Source organism: Myxocyprinus asiaticus, chromosome 32 (genome assembly GCF_019703515.2).
Source record: "Myxocyprinus asiaticus isolate MX2 ecotype Aquarium Trade chromosome 32, UBuf_Myxa_2, whole genome shotgun sequence".
NCBI lineage: Eukaryota > Metazoa > Chordata > Actinopteri > Cypriniformes > Catostomidae > Myxocyprinus > Myxocyprinus asiaticus.
In genome coordinates this window covers 4,974,084-4,990,215 of record NC_059375.1, presented here as the reverse complement: position 1 = coordinate 4,990,215, position 16,132 = coordinate 4,974,084, and the positions used below count along the sequence as shown (strand labels likewise).

At 38.2% G+C, this 16,132-nt stretch overlaps 1 protein-coding gene across 4 annotated transcripts; it reads left to right on the top strand.

Annotated features, from left to right (window-relative positions):
• Positions 1-625: 625 nt before the first annotated feature.
• On the top strand, positions 626-14,761 carry emc9 (ER membrane protein complex subunit 9). Of its 4 annotated transcripts, XM_051666994.1 has the most exons (7): positions 1,570-1,703; positions 2,099-2,146; positions 11,759-11,953; positions 13,779-13,855; positions 13,932-14,001; positions 14,085-14,179; positions 14,272-14,761. In XM_051666994.1, exons 3-7 carry the CDS (start codon positions 11,759-11,761, stop codon positions 14,450-14,452), a joined length of 618 nt encoding a protein of 205 aa, XP_051522954.1. In that variant the 5' UTR covers positions 1,570-1,703; positions 2,099-2,146; the 3' UTR covers positions 14,453-14,761. The 4 variants fall into 4 exon arrangements, with proteins under 4 accessions (XP_051522952.1, XP_051522953.1, XP_051522954.1 ...); XM_051666992.1 differs by lacking the exons at positions 1,570-1,703; positions 2,099-2,146 and adding an exon at positions 626-652; XM_051666993.1 differs by lacking the exon at positions 2,099-2,146 and having other exon boundaries at positions 1,547-1,703.
• The last annotated feature ends 1,371 nt before the right edge of the window (positions 14,762-16,132 follow it).

Genomic DNA, 16,132 nt, shown 5'->3' with positions numbered 1-16,132 from the left:
TGCAGTCAGACAGACGGTAGGTGTTTTGTTGTTGTTGTTGTTGTTGTTTTGTCTATAAACCCTGATGCACTGTTCAAAATTAAATCACGTTACAGTTGTTCCCGGTCAAAAGTGACTGGAAACGATAAACGTGTAATTCTTTTAATTGTTATGAAAGAAATTAAATAATGTAAAAGCACTAAAGTTGAGCATTTTGGGTGTTTTTATTTATTTATTTTTTATTTATTTATTTTTTTTTTTTTTGGGGGGGGGGGTGTATTTTGACCTTTTTTTATTGTATTTACTCATTTATTTACCTATATGAACTTGAGCTTGAAAGAAAAAACAGATGAAATTATATGGAAAAACACTAGATGGATGCATGTGTTATCGGAATTATCCTACTTCCCGCTTCTGATGTGGTACGAGTACACCATGTTCATGTGCTGTGTTGTCGGAAAGAGCAGGAAACTTGGACGACGCCAGGTTCATTCATACATATTTTTTGAGGAACTTTTATTTTGACACACCAGTCACACCATAATACATATTGATCAGTTAGCTTGCTATCAATAATGGAATTTTAGTCAAATACAAGCTATTTTCACAGTGTGAAAATTTACAACATGCATCAAATTGTTGCTGATATACATAAATGCATATGACCGAAACGGTAAGTGCTAACATTCAGCTGTATTTAGAAAAATGAACGAAAACTGGTTATTTTCTTCAAAAACCGTCCTCTCCTTCGCCACGTTGAAAGTTTACGTCTCCTTCCAACTCGGAAACTTAATTTCGACTTCAGAGGTCGTTCATGTGCAACATCCGAGTGGGAAGCTCGTATTTACGACAATTCCGATAGCACGAGAAGGCAGCATTATGCACATTTTGGACAAGTTAAAGTGTCCCCCCTCCACCTGTCGCTTCTGATCTGCTGCCCTGCAAAACAGACGCAACAGCCGACAGCCAATCTAGCGCATGTTTACATAAACCAAAAATACAAAAAAAATCACACAGACAGTGTTGTACTATTCATCATATATAAACTGTTTTGACACTGTGGATAAAAAGTGTCTGCAAAATAAATATATGCAAATAAAATTACTTTCTCCAGAGGGGCACCTCAGGCTGGAAGGGCAAAGGGGCAGTGGCTCCCCCTGTACTCATCCCTGTCTGGGACACTGACAAAAGAGCCATTACATACTTAGCAGTTCCATGGTATTTTCGATATCATACTATGGAAATACCTTTCAATTCCTGGAGTACTATGGAAATACCATGGCAAATGAATATGGCAATCATTCAATGGTAATACCATTTGAAACCATCACTGTACCATGGCACCACCGGCACCACAATAATGTTCTTTAAGAGTACACACAGGTGACACACAAGTATGTATAATTGTAGTACTAAATGAGTAAGTGCTGATGCCATTACTCTTATTATCTCTTTGCAAAGTAATTAATGAAGTCATTATTAGGTTGAAAACTAGCATTGATTATTGATTAATATGGGCATGTTCCGTAAATGACCTGCTGGTGGCAGTAATGCGCTAAATGTACCAGAAAATAATGACGTCACAAAGTAGAGAAGAACACCGCAACAGTACTTAAGCAGCCTCTGTTCACTGTGGAAATTATTGATTGTTTCACCTTGATGATATCATCGAACAAGTATCAGTATTACGTGTTTTACTACTGCACAAGGAAAACATTACAAGGGTAAGTCTCTTCCTCTGTTGTATTTACAGGATGAATAAAGCGCTTGTATTATTACATATTGTGAGATTGTTTTCAGTATCGAACACGTTGGCGCAACTGGTGAATGTAGTTTATCTACGTTTCGTTAAGCCGGCCTCTCGCATGCCGACTCCAAACAACTCGATTTTGACCGAGGGTGTTATCGAACCGTTGTGTAAACTACTCCTCCCTCAACAACCACTTTAGAGGCTATAATAATAATGAACATTTAAAACGCGTCTTGCCAAATGGAACCATACCCGGTATTTTCAGTTTCACACACCGCAGATTTGCATTCAAAAGTACGGAAGCTCTGAACCACAAGGTTCAGAAATGTTTGAATGTCTTCAAAATATTTGTTTTTTTTCTCTCTTCAGAAAAACTCAGTGTTACATGGTGGAAGCGAAGGAATTTGAAGAAAACGGGTAACATGGGGAAATTATGTCTGCCCTTTTTGAAGTGTTCATCTGGTAATGTTAATATTGTTGAAAGTAATCTAATTTCAAAACGAAAAGATCATTTATAAATTAAATCCTCACGACTGAACGGGGATGTCATGTGCATACTTTCATGGTGGAATTTAATTATAATAACATATTTTAATAAGTTGTCTATGCATTTGAAACTGCAGAAGTGAAGAGTTCCAGATGAAGAATGTCAAATAAATATCCAAATATTGTTGGTCTGTCTAAACATGAGTTAGACAGTTACGCCGATGTAAAATGCTGATCCCAAACAAATTGGTGGAGGGGGTGAGGAATCACCTATAGTATCGCTCCCCGGGTTCCGCCGGGGGGAAGAATAGTAGGCTACACACACCTGTTTTGTATTAGCAGTATGGGCGTGAAGCTATAAAAGTATAATGATTTCTGTTGTTGGGGGGGGGCGGTTTGGTACTGCTAATTTTTTTGCTGCCGTGCCGGGACGTGGGCTGGCTGTTGTTGCGAAAACGCCGTGAGTAAATTGGGAGGGGTTATTTGCGACTTCGGGGTAATCTTGAACTCGAGGTTTAGGCGGCCGCTGTTGATGTGTTCAACGAATGCTGTATCGCTCGTCCGGTAGCGGCTTAGGAAGCCAGAGAGAGAGAAATAAAAAAATAAAAAAATTTGAAGAGAGAAAAAAAATGTAAGACTTGGGTTCAGAAAGGAACTGAAACTTTTTTTTTTTTTCGCCACCTTTTGGTTCAGCGCTTCCATACAAAAGTGAACATTGTGCTGTGGTGGGTTTTTTTTTTTTTTAAGTTTTTATTTTTTAACTGTAATATTGTCAACATTGAACAAACCAGAAAGCCCCCAATTCTCGTCACTGCAGAGAGTATGCGGTTCTTCAGTCATTGGATGTTAATATGCAAATTATAGATTGCATTTTATTGTATCAATATGCAGGTAATATCTGCCAATCCAAAGCTTAAGCAATAAAATTCATCACTAGCTATTCTTCACTAACTAGATAATGTGATCTCATGGACTGTAGCATAGAGCAGGGCTATTTAACTTAAGTAGGCCAGATGGAAACAAATTTAACAAAGCTTCTACCAGATATTGTGTTATAGTAGGTCTATTATTTGTTTACTATATAAATAAAATGTCTGTTCATAGCTTTTAGTTTTTTTTTTTTTTTTTTTCTTCAGAATTTTCTGCTTAAATTTCTTTTGAAGAAAAAGTGCCTTCAAAATTGGTCCATAACAGAGAAAGTAATTAAGACTGATAATAAAAATGGTATTAAAGAACAACAGTAAAGTTTGTTCTTGTTGAAGTTTTTTGGCCACCAGTGTATAACAAAGTTTTGAATGTACAGATTTTGCTGTTTCGGAAGGAAATTGGTACTTCACCAAAGAGCCATTCATTTGATCACAAAGTATAGTAAGGACATAAGTGATGTAAAAAAAAATGGCACCATCACTATTTAAAGTCATTTGATCAAATCTAGACAGGCCCCATTTCCAGCAGCCATCACTCCAACACCTTATCCTTGAGTAATCATGCTAAATTGCTAATCTGGTACTAGAAAATCACTTGCCACTATATCAAACACAGCTGAAAGATATTTTGTTCGTTAAATGAAGCTTAACATCGTCTTTTGCGTTTTTGAGTTGCCACAGTATGCAAGACTGGCATGTCTTAAGGTCAATATTAGGTCAAAAATGGCAAAAAAAGAAACTGCTTTCTCTAGAAACTCAGTCAATCATTGTTTTGATGAATGAAGGCTATACAATGCTTGAAATTGCCAAAAACTGAAGGTTTCATACAAAGGTGTACATTACAGTCTTCAAAGACAAAGGACAACTGGCTCTAACAAGGACAGAAAGAGATGTGGAAGACCAGATGTACAACTAAACAAGAGGATAAGTACATCAGAGTCTCTAGTTTGAGAAATGGACGCCTCGCATGTCGTCAGCTGACAGCTTCATTGAATTCTACCCGCTCAACACTAGTTTCATGTACAACAGTAAAGACTCAGTGGTGCAGGCCTTATAGGAAGAATTGCAAAGAAAAAGCCACTTTTGAAACAGAAAAACAAAAAGAAAAGGTTAGACTGGTCAAAGACATTTGACAACAGATAATTGGAAAAGTGTTATGGATCTTAACCCCATTGAGCTTTTGTGGGATCAGCTAGACTGTAAGGTGTGTGACGTGCCCGACAAGACAGCCACATCTATGACAAGTGCTACAGGAAGTGTGGGGTGAAATGTCACCTGAGTATCTGGACAAACTGACAGCTAGAAAGCTTTGCAGATCCTTGGCAGTCGTTGCTGCACGTGGAGGATTTTTTTGATGAGAACTTTTAAGTAGTTTAAGAAGTTCTGAACTTTTTTTTTTTTTTTAAATTGTAATTCTTGTTGTTAATGTCCTGACTACATTGATCAGTTGACTGCCACTTTGATGAATAAAAATACCAATTTCCATAAGAGCAAAATCTGAACATTATTCCAAACTTTTGTCCGCCAGTGAAAATGCAATGATTTAAACTTGACTCTTCAAATTGAATGTTTCCTTGACCAGATGAATGAACAGAACTTTTCTTTCTCTCCGAACTCGTGCTTATCAGTCATCCATGATTTTAGTTCTTCCCATTACGTCAAAATGGCGGATAATGTTTATTCATAGCGCAACCGCTGAAAGATTCTTAAACGTGGTGCTCTTGCACAAGACACTGTAAAAACATTGAGAAGTGGTGCAACGTGCATCTAGCTCAAGTTTACATAGGAAAACAATTGAAAAACAGCATGAACGGACACAAGTTCAGTGTGAACAGCCCCTTAGACAACTGACAACCTCAGGGGGGCCACTGAAAATTTCAAGTGGGCTGGAATTGAATAGCCCTGGCACAGAGGTTAGAGATTTTATTTATCACTTCAATTCATGTACACAAAGAAATGCACAAAATTACAGACCTTTTCATTGTATTAATATCTGCAAATATAAATGAGACATACTGAGAGTAACCTACAGTGCCCTCTAACTTTTTCAGTTGTTGTGTAGGTTTATTTTATTTTTTTTTTAAACTAATGAAAACAAATTAAAATTCACTGGTGCTACTAAATCAGGTGCTAGTGGCACCATCTGTAAAACTTGGCTCTCTAAGAAGTTGTCTCAATTAATTTGTTAGTGTTGGTATTTCAATTGGTAATAAGTGGTGGTGGTCCCATTAAGACCACCACTAAAAATATTAATGTTAGTAGTTGACCCCACTAATTGACTAGTCAGTTGTTAGACTTCCTCGGATGTTAATCCCTAAGTGAGATTTAATCATAGTTTAAAGTAATGGTGCAACAGGTTTAAAAGTTTATCCAAAAATTAAGTCTCATTTGCAGTTGTTTAAAGTTTGGTGCAACTGAATTGTTGGATAAACCTTGATTTAATCTAAAATTAATCTTGATTAAAACCCACCCATAGAGTAAGGCCGGACCCTCACTACCCTCAAACTACCAGGATCGCTGTACAGCTCACATTACAACATCATGAAGTAATAAGTAGAAGCACATCAATGATTGCCCCTATATAACAAATGTTTGTCGCGTGTTTGCCTATAATTGAACCATAAATGAAAAACGGCATATGGTTACTTACAGCAAATGATCCCATTAAAATGAGCCCCAAAACAGGGGAGACTGGGGCTAGTTGTCGCATGAGCTATATCTCAATGAGTAACAATTAGATTTGAAGTGAAAAGTCCAATTGTGCAAATGTGTTTTCTCTAGCAGAAGTTTTTTGTTTTAAACATCTAGTTAAAAATGTAAATGCTTCTCGTGAATTTAATGTGTTCTTAGGACAAATATTTTTCGTACAAGTCAGTTCAGGGCATGTTTTCACATTTTTATTGGCAAGTTGTCACGTGTTTTAAATGTGACTTAAATTGAAGTACAATATTTGTCGTTTCGGTGCCTCATTGTTTTGAATTTTAGGGGTTCAAGCACGAATTGCTGAAACCCAATTGTATTTGTCAGGATTTTTATTAGGGGTTCAAGCACGAAGTGCTGAATCCCTATTGTAATTGCTAAAGTTTGATTTATATTATTCTTCTGCCATAACTGATTGTGTAGACCAAACCATAAGGCTTAGAGACATGAAACTTTGGGACACACATGTGCAGGTTCTTGCCCTGATTGGCCTATAGGTGGCACTGTAGCAAAGGCAAACGCATTCTGGTCCTAAACCGTATGTCGTACAATCAAGTGCCTTATATCATTGGAATCCTTGGCTCAAGCCGAACAAAACTCTCTGATTTCATTTCAGTCATTGGAACCAAACCAATGCAGAAATATTCTCTGGAGTCCCAATATCAAAAGTTTGAACTTTCGATTCACCGTCGCAATGGTGCACCAAAAGGTACGAAGCGTGCAAGGCCACTTCTACACAAATGTCTAACTCTTGAGCGGTATGAGACATTGTCCCCATAAATACGTTTTGAGTTTTGTGAAATTCTAAAAATCGCGCACCTCGGCCATTTGATGGTGCTATCCACCTTTTTCAGCGAAATAGAGCACCGCCATTATCAACCGCAAATGTGTACCACTTCCGGTATAACCCACTTCCAGCTGTTATCTTTACAAAAATACTACATTATTGATTACAGGCTGGCAATAAATGTCAACTTATTTACACTAATTACGATTTTCATAAACACTGGTTTTGAGCGCATATAGTTTCGCCATGTGACGCATTTGCCATTGTTTTATCACACTGTTGAATTAAATTAGGCGCAGACACAAACGGTCATCTGCGCCATCTGCCACAAACTTTACCAGCAGAGAGAAGATGCCTGGGAAATGCTGCTTCAATTTTCTTTGCACCAAAACTGCATCTTGTTTCATAAATAAACGCACTTGACTCTCCGTACTTGTCAGCATTCTCTTTTGCAGACACGCAGATCTGGCATTCAGCATATGAAACATTGCCTTTGGAATAAAGGCATCTTCTGAGGTTATGCAGGTACACATGGAGGTTTACATAGTGACGATGCAGTCTTTCTTGTCTCTATCTCGGTTAAAAAAAGCAGATTTTAGTACCTTCTCTTCAATACAGCACAGCAACAAGTGAGTGATTAACTTACTCTCTTACTATAAAAGCTGATGTTAGAAATGATCAGACATTGCCACAATTCTGATGTATATTCTGTGGTTGTGTGATGGTGTAAATAAGCCCAGATCACTAACTCTGGTATTATCCTTCTATTTATTTACACTGCGGTCAATGCCATTGGAACTTTCACACATTCGCCGGAAATGCAGCCGCTGCTTGCTTCCACCTTGCAAAATAAGGTGAATAAAAATGAAAAACTAAGGAGCCATTGGTTTGGTTTGACCTGTAATTTTGCATGCAGTGTCTTTGTCCAAAGTGCCATCAAGGTCTACAACAGGGGTGTCAAACTCAGTTCCTGGAGGGCTGCTGCCCTGCAGAGTTTAGTTCCAGCCCTGCTCCAAAATGCCTCCTTGTAATCCTTCAAGCACTCCTGAAGACCTTGATTATCTGCTTCAGGTGTGTTTAATTAGGGTTGGAGCTAAACTCTGCTGGACTGGCTCTCCAAGAACTGAGTTTGACATCCTTTTGTCTACAAGGACAGTTGCATATCTTAAAACATGGCCGCCATCGACCAATCAACTTTCAGCAGCTTTAGGACAATTTTAACAAAGGCCGATCGGAACGAAACGTGATGTGATTAAAGGTGCAAAATTTGAAGAATAAATGGCCACAGGCACTATCACATTCTACATGCATGTAAATCACTGAATATTATGCAGTGTGCCACACAGTCACAATTTAGACATCAAATGATTGATCTCCACTTTCTGAACAACTTTTCCTCAAGGACCATTGGTGTGAATCAAATCTTTTGATAAATATTTGAGATTATACTTTTGCGAACTAGTCTTAGGTTTTTCACCCGAAAAAACCTGTACAGGAAGATTCTGTGGACAGCCTAGTTTCTTATATTAATAATATTAATTAAATAATTATTAATATTTTGCTTGGCTATTACAGGGTAACTTATAAATATGGGTGTGGCCTCGTTCACCCAAAAGACTAACTACTAAATCTTCGATTTTCATCAAATAAAGTGTGCGTATGCAACATGCTTCCGAAGAAGCATGCAAAATTTGGTGGATATTGGACAAAAGGTGCACTATAATTGTCAAATGTTATACATATTATATCTCTATGGTAACTTAACTGGTATTGCCGTAAAGTCTAAAGATATGAAGATTTGTGGAATGGTAGTACCCCGGTGGACTACCCATCCACCTGACTGGCCAACAGGTGATGCTATAGTGAACGAAACAAAATCGCACTTTATCTCCGCCCTTTTTGTTCTCCTGCTATTTTGGATTGTTTGCAAAACATTTTTGAACTAGTCCTAGGCGATTCATCCGATCTAAACCAAACCAGTGCAGAAAGATTCTCTGGAGTCCCAATATTAATTATAAAAAAAAAAAAAAAGTTTGAACTTCTGATTCATTGTAGCAAAGGTATGACAAAACGCACGCAGTGTGCATGGTTACTTTTACGAAAACTGTTATAACTCTTGAACTGAATTAGATAACCAAATTTGGTACACTTATGTATGGGGTCATTCTGAGGACACACCAAAACATTTTGCGCCTCTCCCTCTTGGTGGTGGTATGATAAAAGCATATAAATGGCTCTAAGGAACCATTGTCCCGATCTACCTGTAATTTTGCATGCAGTGTCTTTGTCCTAGTTGCCATCAAGGTCTGAGTACATTTGTGTATTTTGAAGAAAAAAATAGCCACCAACCAATCAACTTTAGCAGCTATTTGTTCCAGTCCTAGGTCATTCACCTGATCGGAACCAAACCAGTGCGGAAATAGTACTGGGACTCCAGAGAATAATTATCAACAAAAGTTTGAACTTTCAAATCATCGTAACAATGGTATGCCAAAACTTTCAAAGTAGGCGTGGTCACATTTACTTAAATGGTAATAACTTTTGAACGGAATGAGATGTCACTAAATTTTAAACTAATGTAGGTCAATCTGAGGACACATGAAAATGTTTTTGCATTTATGCCTCTTGGTGGCGCTATAACAGTCGAGTGTGAAAAATACTATCTCTGTGCTTCCTAATCTGATGTTTCTGAAAATTGACACTATCATTGTTTTAGGTGCTAACAGACTGCCCAATAAATACTTGTTACATATGCATTTAAAGGACGTTAAATGCTTGAACACTGTTAATTGCTGCTTGCAATTATTACACTATATGGCCAAAAGTTTGTGGACTCCCCCTTCTAATTAAATTTGTTTACTCCGTTAAATCCAGTAAAGAAAAATCTTTAATGTTTCTTTATGTAATGGCTTGGGTTTTGTGTGCTTCCAAATTTGTGGCAACTGTTTGGGGATAGCCCTTTTCTGTTCCAGCATGACAATGCCCCTGTGAACAAAGTGAGGTCCATAAAGAAATGGTTTACTGTGTCTGGCATGGAAGAGATTGACTGGCCTGCACAAAGCCCAGACCTGAACCCCACTGATCACTTTTGGGGTGAACTGGAACAGCAACTGTAAGTCAGGCCCCATCGACCAACATCAGTTCCTGACCTCACTGATAGCCTTGTGTCTGAATGAGTGCAAATCCCTGCAGCCATGTTACTACATACAGTATAGTGGAACGCCTTCCAAAAAGAGTGGAAGCTGTTATTACAGCAAAGGGGGAAATTGATGCCTAAGGTTTTGAAATCAAATGTTCATCAAGCACATATGGTGTCCACAAACTTTTGGTGTGTGTGTGTCTTAAAATTTTGTTGCTAAAGCATGGAATGCATTTAATGGTTAGGCTGTATAATGTTAATGTAGATTGAAATAATGGCATAGATTTTTTTGGCAGTTGACAGGTGAACTCGCCCCTAACGGCTGCACATTTAATAGAAATAAAATTGAAATCACGTTATGACCTTGTGCGATTGAATTAAATCTGCTCACTTCAAAGTTTATTTGCGCTGCTCTGTCCAGTCTATATTAAGTTAAAGCATTATTACAGTTTTCTGAGCGGTTCTGTGCGTCTTCATCATGCTTAAGGTAACAGTGCTCAGAGTTCTGTTCCGTTTGCCTACGTGCGCTAATCGCTTTATTTACATTAAACCGGCATGTCCTGCGTGAAGCGTTTATCATCTGCGGTAGCAACATCTCGCTCTCCGCCAGGCACAGGTATCATAATGCAGAATACAAGATGGGGTATAATTCAAACGTCTTTTATTAAATGATTGCTGAGCAAACACAAACAGTAGCACCTGTAGGGTCCTGAAACATGCGCTCATGGCTCTTCCTCTATTCTCCTGTCGATTTGTTTCTCACGAGAGCGTGTTGCCCTTATTGCACTCCCAGCGGCAACAAGTGAAAGCAGAACTAATATTAACATCCAACAAAATGAAAGTACATATAATAAATCTATATAAAATATTTAGATACTATAATATAATGCATTAAGTGAAATAATAAAATAATGAATACTAATAATTAAATGAAATGGTGAGACTAACCAAAACTTTCACTAAGTTTAATTACACCAATGGGTTCAGCTTCAGTTTGACATTAAGCCAAGTTCTTTAGGACTATCTTATATACAATAGAGTAGTTTGTATACGCTACTTGTTTAAGGCCAAGATAGAGTAAAATTGAATTCTTTATTCAACCAACCAACAGTAGTTTTGACAGCAACAACTTAAAGATACTGAAGTTATTTTTGTCAAATTCCGTTAACAGTGACATTGAGCAGAAAGCGTACATATAACCAGTTTTGACAGAGCTGCTGATAAAAAGTTAAGAAAATTGGCATCAGACGATTAGATTGGTATCTGATGTTAAAATCCTGATTGAAGCATCCCTAATAATACAGCTGACAGGGTTTCAGAAACTAATGATTAGTGGGCTGAGACCCCATCTCAAAAAAAACAAAAAAAAAAAAAACCAAAAAAAAACAGGTACACTGTGGATGGGTACATTTTGAATATGAAGGTTTTTTTTTTTTTTTTCTCCTCCCCACTGTTTATAAATTGTTTGGGTGAATTGGGGGGGGAAGGTCTCAGTTTGGTTCTTTTTAAGAGGATTAGAGTTTGAAAACCCCAGTAGTCTTTTAGCAGTTGAACATATGAAAAACACTTTTTTTTTTTTTTATAAATTGTCTATCATCGCAGTTGAAATCACAATTGCAATATTTTTCAAAATAATCACTGACTTCTTGCCAAATCGTGCAGCCCTTTTAACTAGTTTGCCACTCGCAATGTAAAAAGTTGCTGCTTCAGTAATTTGTGAACCCTAAAGATACAATCTGTAGATTGATTATAGCTTGGTAACCATAGAGAACAATGACATCATACAGCCACTAAAAATTTGACATCAGTTGCTCAAAAGTTAGGTCATGAGGTGCTCAAGTGCATCTGCACCCCACCAGTTCTGAAAATGTATTAACTGAATTTATGCCAGACAAATGCAAATACCCTTTACTTTATGACTATTTGGCGCAACCTGTTTTGCGTCTTTATTTTTGTCTGACTTTCAGTGTATATTTCTGTGCGTTTATCAGATGGGTGAGGTGGAGTTGTCATGTCTGGCTTATGTGAAAATGTTCCTGCATGCCAGTCAGTTTCCACGCTGCAGTGTGAATGGGCTGCTGTTGTCCTCCAATGCCGCAGGGGGAGCTGTGTGTATTACTGAATGTGTGCCGCTGCTGCACTCACACCTGTCTCTCGCACCAATCACACAGGTCGCTCTCGCACAGGTATTGCACTTGTTGTTTTTTTTTTTTTCATTTATGCCTAATGCAATGCTTTCCTTTGACTTGCTGCATACTGTGCAGTGTATACTGTTTATTTTAAAATGTGAAACTGCACAATTTGAAGCAATACGAATTTTAAATCTACATTGTCTTCACAAATCTTTAAATTTGGCAAGTGGCATCCAGATACTATCCCAGAAATGTCCAGTTTTGTGTAAATGTCTGATCAAATTATGATTTGAGAGATGTGAAATTGCAGTTGATATTACTTCCAGCTCATCACACTGGAAATGGAAGTTCAAGTTGAGCGCTTTGCACTGTGGGATACAGTATCTTGTTCAAAAAGCTCTGTATATTGCATATTTGAGCAAAAGTAGAAGGTCATCTTAGTATTTCATGAATATACAGTAGAAAATGCCCATACTGTCACATTGTTTACACTGATGAGCCAAAACATTATGACCACCTGCCTGATATGATTTTGGTCCTCCTCGTGCTGCCAAAACAGCACCGACCCACTGAGGCATGGATTCTACAAGACCACTGAAGGTGTCCTGTGAGATCTGGCGCCAAGACATTAGCAGCAGATCCTTCAAGTCCTGTAAGTTGCGAGGTGGAGCCGCCGTGGATTGGACTTGTTGGTCCAGCACATCCAACAGATGCTCAATTGGATTGAGATCTGGGGAATTTGGAGGCAAGGGCAGCACCTTGAACTCTGTTCCTCAAACCATTCCTGAACAATGTGTGCAGTGTGGCAGGGCGCGTTATCCTGCTGAAAGAGGCCACTGCCATCAGGGAATACCATTACCATGAAGGGGTGTACCTGGTCTGCAACTATGTTTAGGTAGGTGGCATGTGTCAAATTGACATCCATATAAATGGCCGGACCCAGGTTTTCCCAGCATAACATTGCCCAGAGGATCACACTCCCTCCACTGGTTTGTCGTCTTCCAACAGTGCATCCTGGTGCCATCTCTTCCCCAGGTAAATGGTGTACACGGCAGTCCACATGATGTAAAAGAAAATGGGACTCATTGGACCAGGCAACCTCCAAGGTCCAGTTCCAACACTCTTGGCCCATTGTAGGCACTTTCGACGGTGGACGGGTCATCATGGGCACTATGACCGGTCTGCGGCTACACAGCAGGGTGCGATCCACTGTTGACATTTCTCCCGTAACCATCATTAAAATTTTCTGGGACTTGTGCCACAGTAGACCTTCTGTCGGTTCGGACCAGGCAGGATAGCCTTCGTTGCCCTCGCACATCGATGAGCCTTGGGTGCCAAACACCCCGTCACTGGTTTTTGGTTTGTCCCTCCTCGGACCACTGTTGGTAGGTACCCACCACTGCTGATCAGGAGCACCCCACAAGCCTTGCCGTTTCAGAGATTCATCTGGCCATAACAATTTGGCCCTTGTCAAAGTCGCTCAGGTCTTTACTCGTTGACTACACTTTGACTACGAGAACTGATTGTCCGCTCGCCATCTAATCTACCCAGACCTTGACGTGGCCTTGTAAGGAGCTGATTTTTACTATTCACTCCACCTGTGAGTGGTCAATGTTTTGGCTCATTGGTGTATACTGCAGAAACGGTAAGCAGTATAGTTGTATATTTTTCTGAACATAGGTTATGCCTTCACTGCTAAATGGTCGAAGTGAAGAAATGTAATCTTTGTTTTTTTTTTACATTCTACCAGTTGTTACATGCCAACATTTGTGTTAGAGTGGTTCTACAGCACAACACCCTTTACATGAACATTTCAGTAGTTTGAGCATGTTATTTTCATTGCTACTTTAAAAATAAGTGCGCACTTTTCCTGATGTAGGCGGATGCTTGGTGTTCACAAACTCAGCAAAGGATTGTGGGATATTATCAAGCTAATGCTTGTGTATCAGACAGCAGGTAAACCTCTTCATGACCGTCTGATATTCAGGTCCATGAAACAGTATGCATTAACATTTTTCATACTTCCTTTTAGCCCCACACCATCTGCGCTAAAAATAGCAGACAAGATCTTCGAGCAGTGCAACAATGCTGTGTTACTTATGGTAATTTAAGTTCATTAGATGGTGTAAAATATCACCTTTGCACAAAAAAATGTGATTTTGAAAAGCAAATATTTGTACTTCAGGTTGACGGGGAGAAGATGTTTCCTGACTGCCGTGTTCCGGCAGTCGTGATATATGATCGTAAAGATGCGTGCTGGGTCCTCAGTGACGAACGCACGTAAGCAGATCTTAATTGATATGCTTCTGTGTGACAACACTTCATTATAATGCTGTATATTCAGTTATTCATGCCCTGTCTGTATTCATTAGAATAATGCTTCGGCAATGGGAAGAAACTCGATCAATAGCAAATCAGCTGTTAAGCTCTGGCGATCAGGCCCTCTTAGTGGATTTTGACAGCCATTTGGATGACATCACAAGAGACTGGACCAATCAAAATCTCAATGCCAAGATCATGGAACTTCTCTCCCCAGCCAATGGAAGTGTATAAATTGTGTACTGATAACACTAAATTTATCATGGTTGTTCACTAAATATTTTCTGTATATGTCGCTCTTATGATTCTATATTATTTGGATGAACGTATTGTTTAACTAAATTCATAACTCATTGTGTGAAAAATAACAGGCTTTTGATACCGCAGTGATTTGAAGCGCCTTATGGCATACATAATACAAATACAGTTCCCAAATATGCAGAAATATTTTTCTGTCTTCCAATCTAATTCTGTATGATTCATAGGACTGTGCTTTTGACTTGGAAAAAAAAATACAAAAAATAAATGAATATAAACTTAGTATTCCATTAGTCCCTTTTGTTTTTTTAAATCTAACTCTACAACCGTATTTCAGTAATTTAAATAAAATGCATCCGTTAATTGGTTTAGTTTTAGACTCTGTTAAAAGATTGATTTTTGAAATCTCTGTATTTAAACTTTAAAATCACTAATAAAACTAGGTCCTCTGGTGTATAAAACACAAAATACAGCATTATGACAGAGTGTCAGACACTGTCATAATGCTGGATTTTGTTTTATACACTTAATAAAAGTGATAGATTTGACCCTTACTGACTTTTTTTTTTTTTTTTTTTTCAGATATTTTATGTAGAATAATGCATGTATCACTATATTAGAATTATATTAATGGCTTTTGGCATCTGCTGTACTCTTGAATCCACCTGCTCTGACAATGCAGATAGGCTTTTTTTTTATTTATTTTTTTTATACAGGGCAGAGCGTTAAGGGTTTAGTTACTGAATCTCACTGACACACAACTGCTGACATGTACATGAATTACAGTTTTTATCAATAACTAACACATGTTCCTTGAAAGCCCTCAACTCCAAACCAGAACACTATTTAAAAAGATTCTGTTTAAAATTAAGACTCTACATTCAGATGATGCATAAAACACTATCCTATGATGTTTGAAACAGTATGATCAGAGGTTACTTGAGTTACCGCTGTTCTTTTAGAACTTTGAATATCAAGAATTTTCTTTTCAGACAGTTTATTTGGTTTTGTGTTTCTAATTTTGGTACAATCATTTGGATTTTTTTATTAATTCCCCCCCCCATTAGCTAAGATGTAAATTACATTTGAATATACATGAACATGTTATGGCCCTGCCCTTTTCTTTAGTTTTTGGTTGTCATCAATCCTGTTTACATGCACAGAGGAAAACTGCTTATTCCAGGGTTTTTGCAGAAGCAGCATTTTGAAATGCCATGTAAATGCAAACAGCATTCACTTGGGGCTTTAAGACATACAATACGGTATGACTTTCTTGAAAGCTGCTTTTAAACAATTTGTATTGTGTAAATCGCTTTGCATGTTTTACGCATCTTTCCTTACCTCCCCGTTAGTGTTGCCATAATGACATGAGACTTCCTGTAAAATGCACCGCACTTCTGCTTAGTTATTGTTAACAGTTAGCCAACTATACTGGTGATGGCGAGCAGCTGAGGCTCTAGAAGAATTTGTGTTGTAAGTGGGTGTAATGACTGCTACAGAAAGCTTAAAAACCCACTGGTAAACCTACCAAAAGTCTTGGGAGCTGAACACCATGCCCAGAACCTTTCAAATTGCATGTGATGCTATAATAGTGTTTATATATTATTTACTTTATTGTTACTGATTTATTGCATAGTATATCACCGTAAACACAAG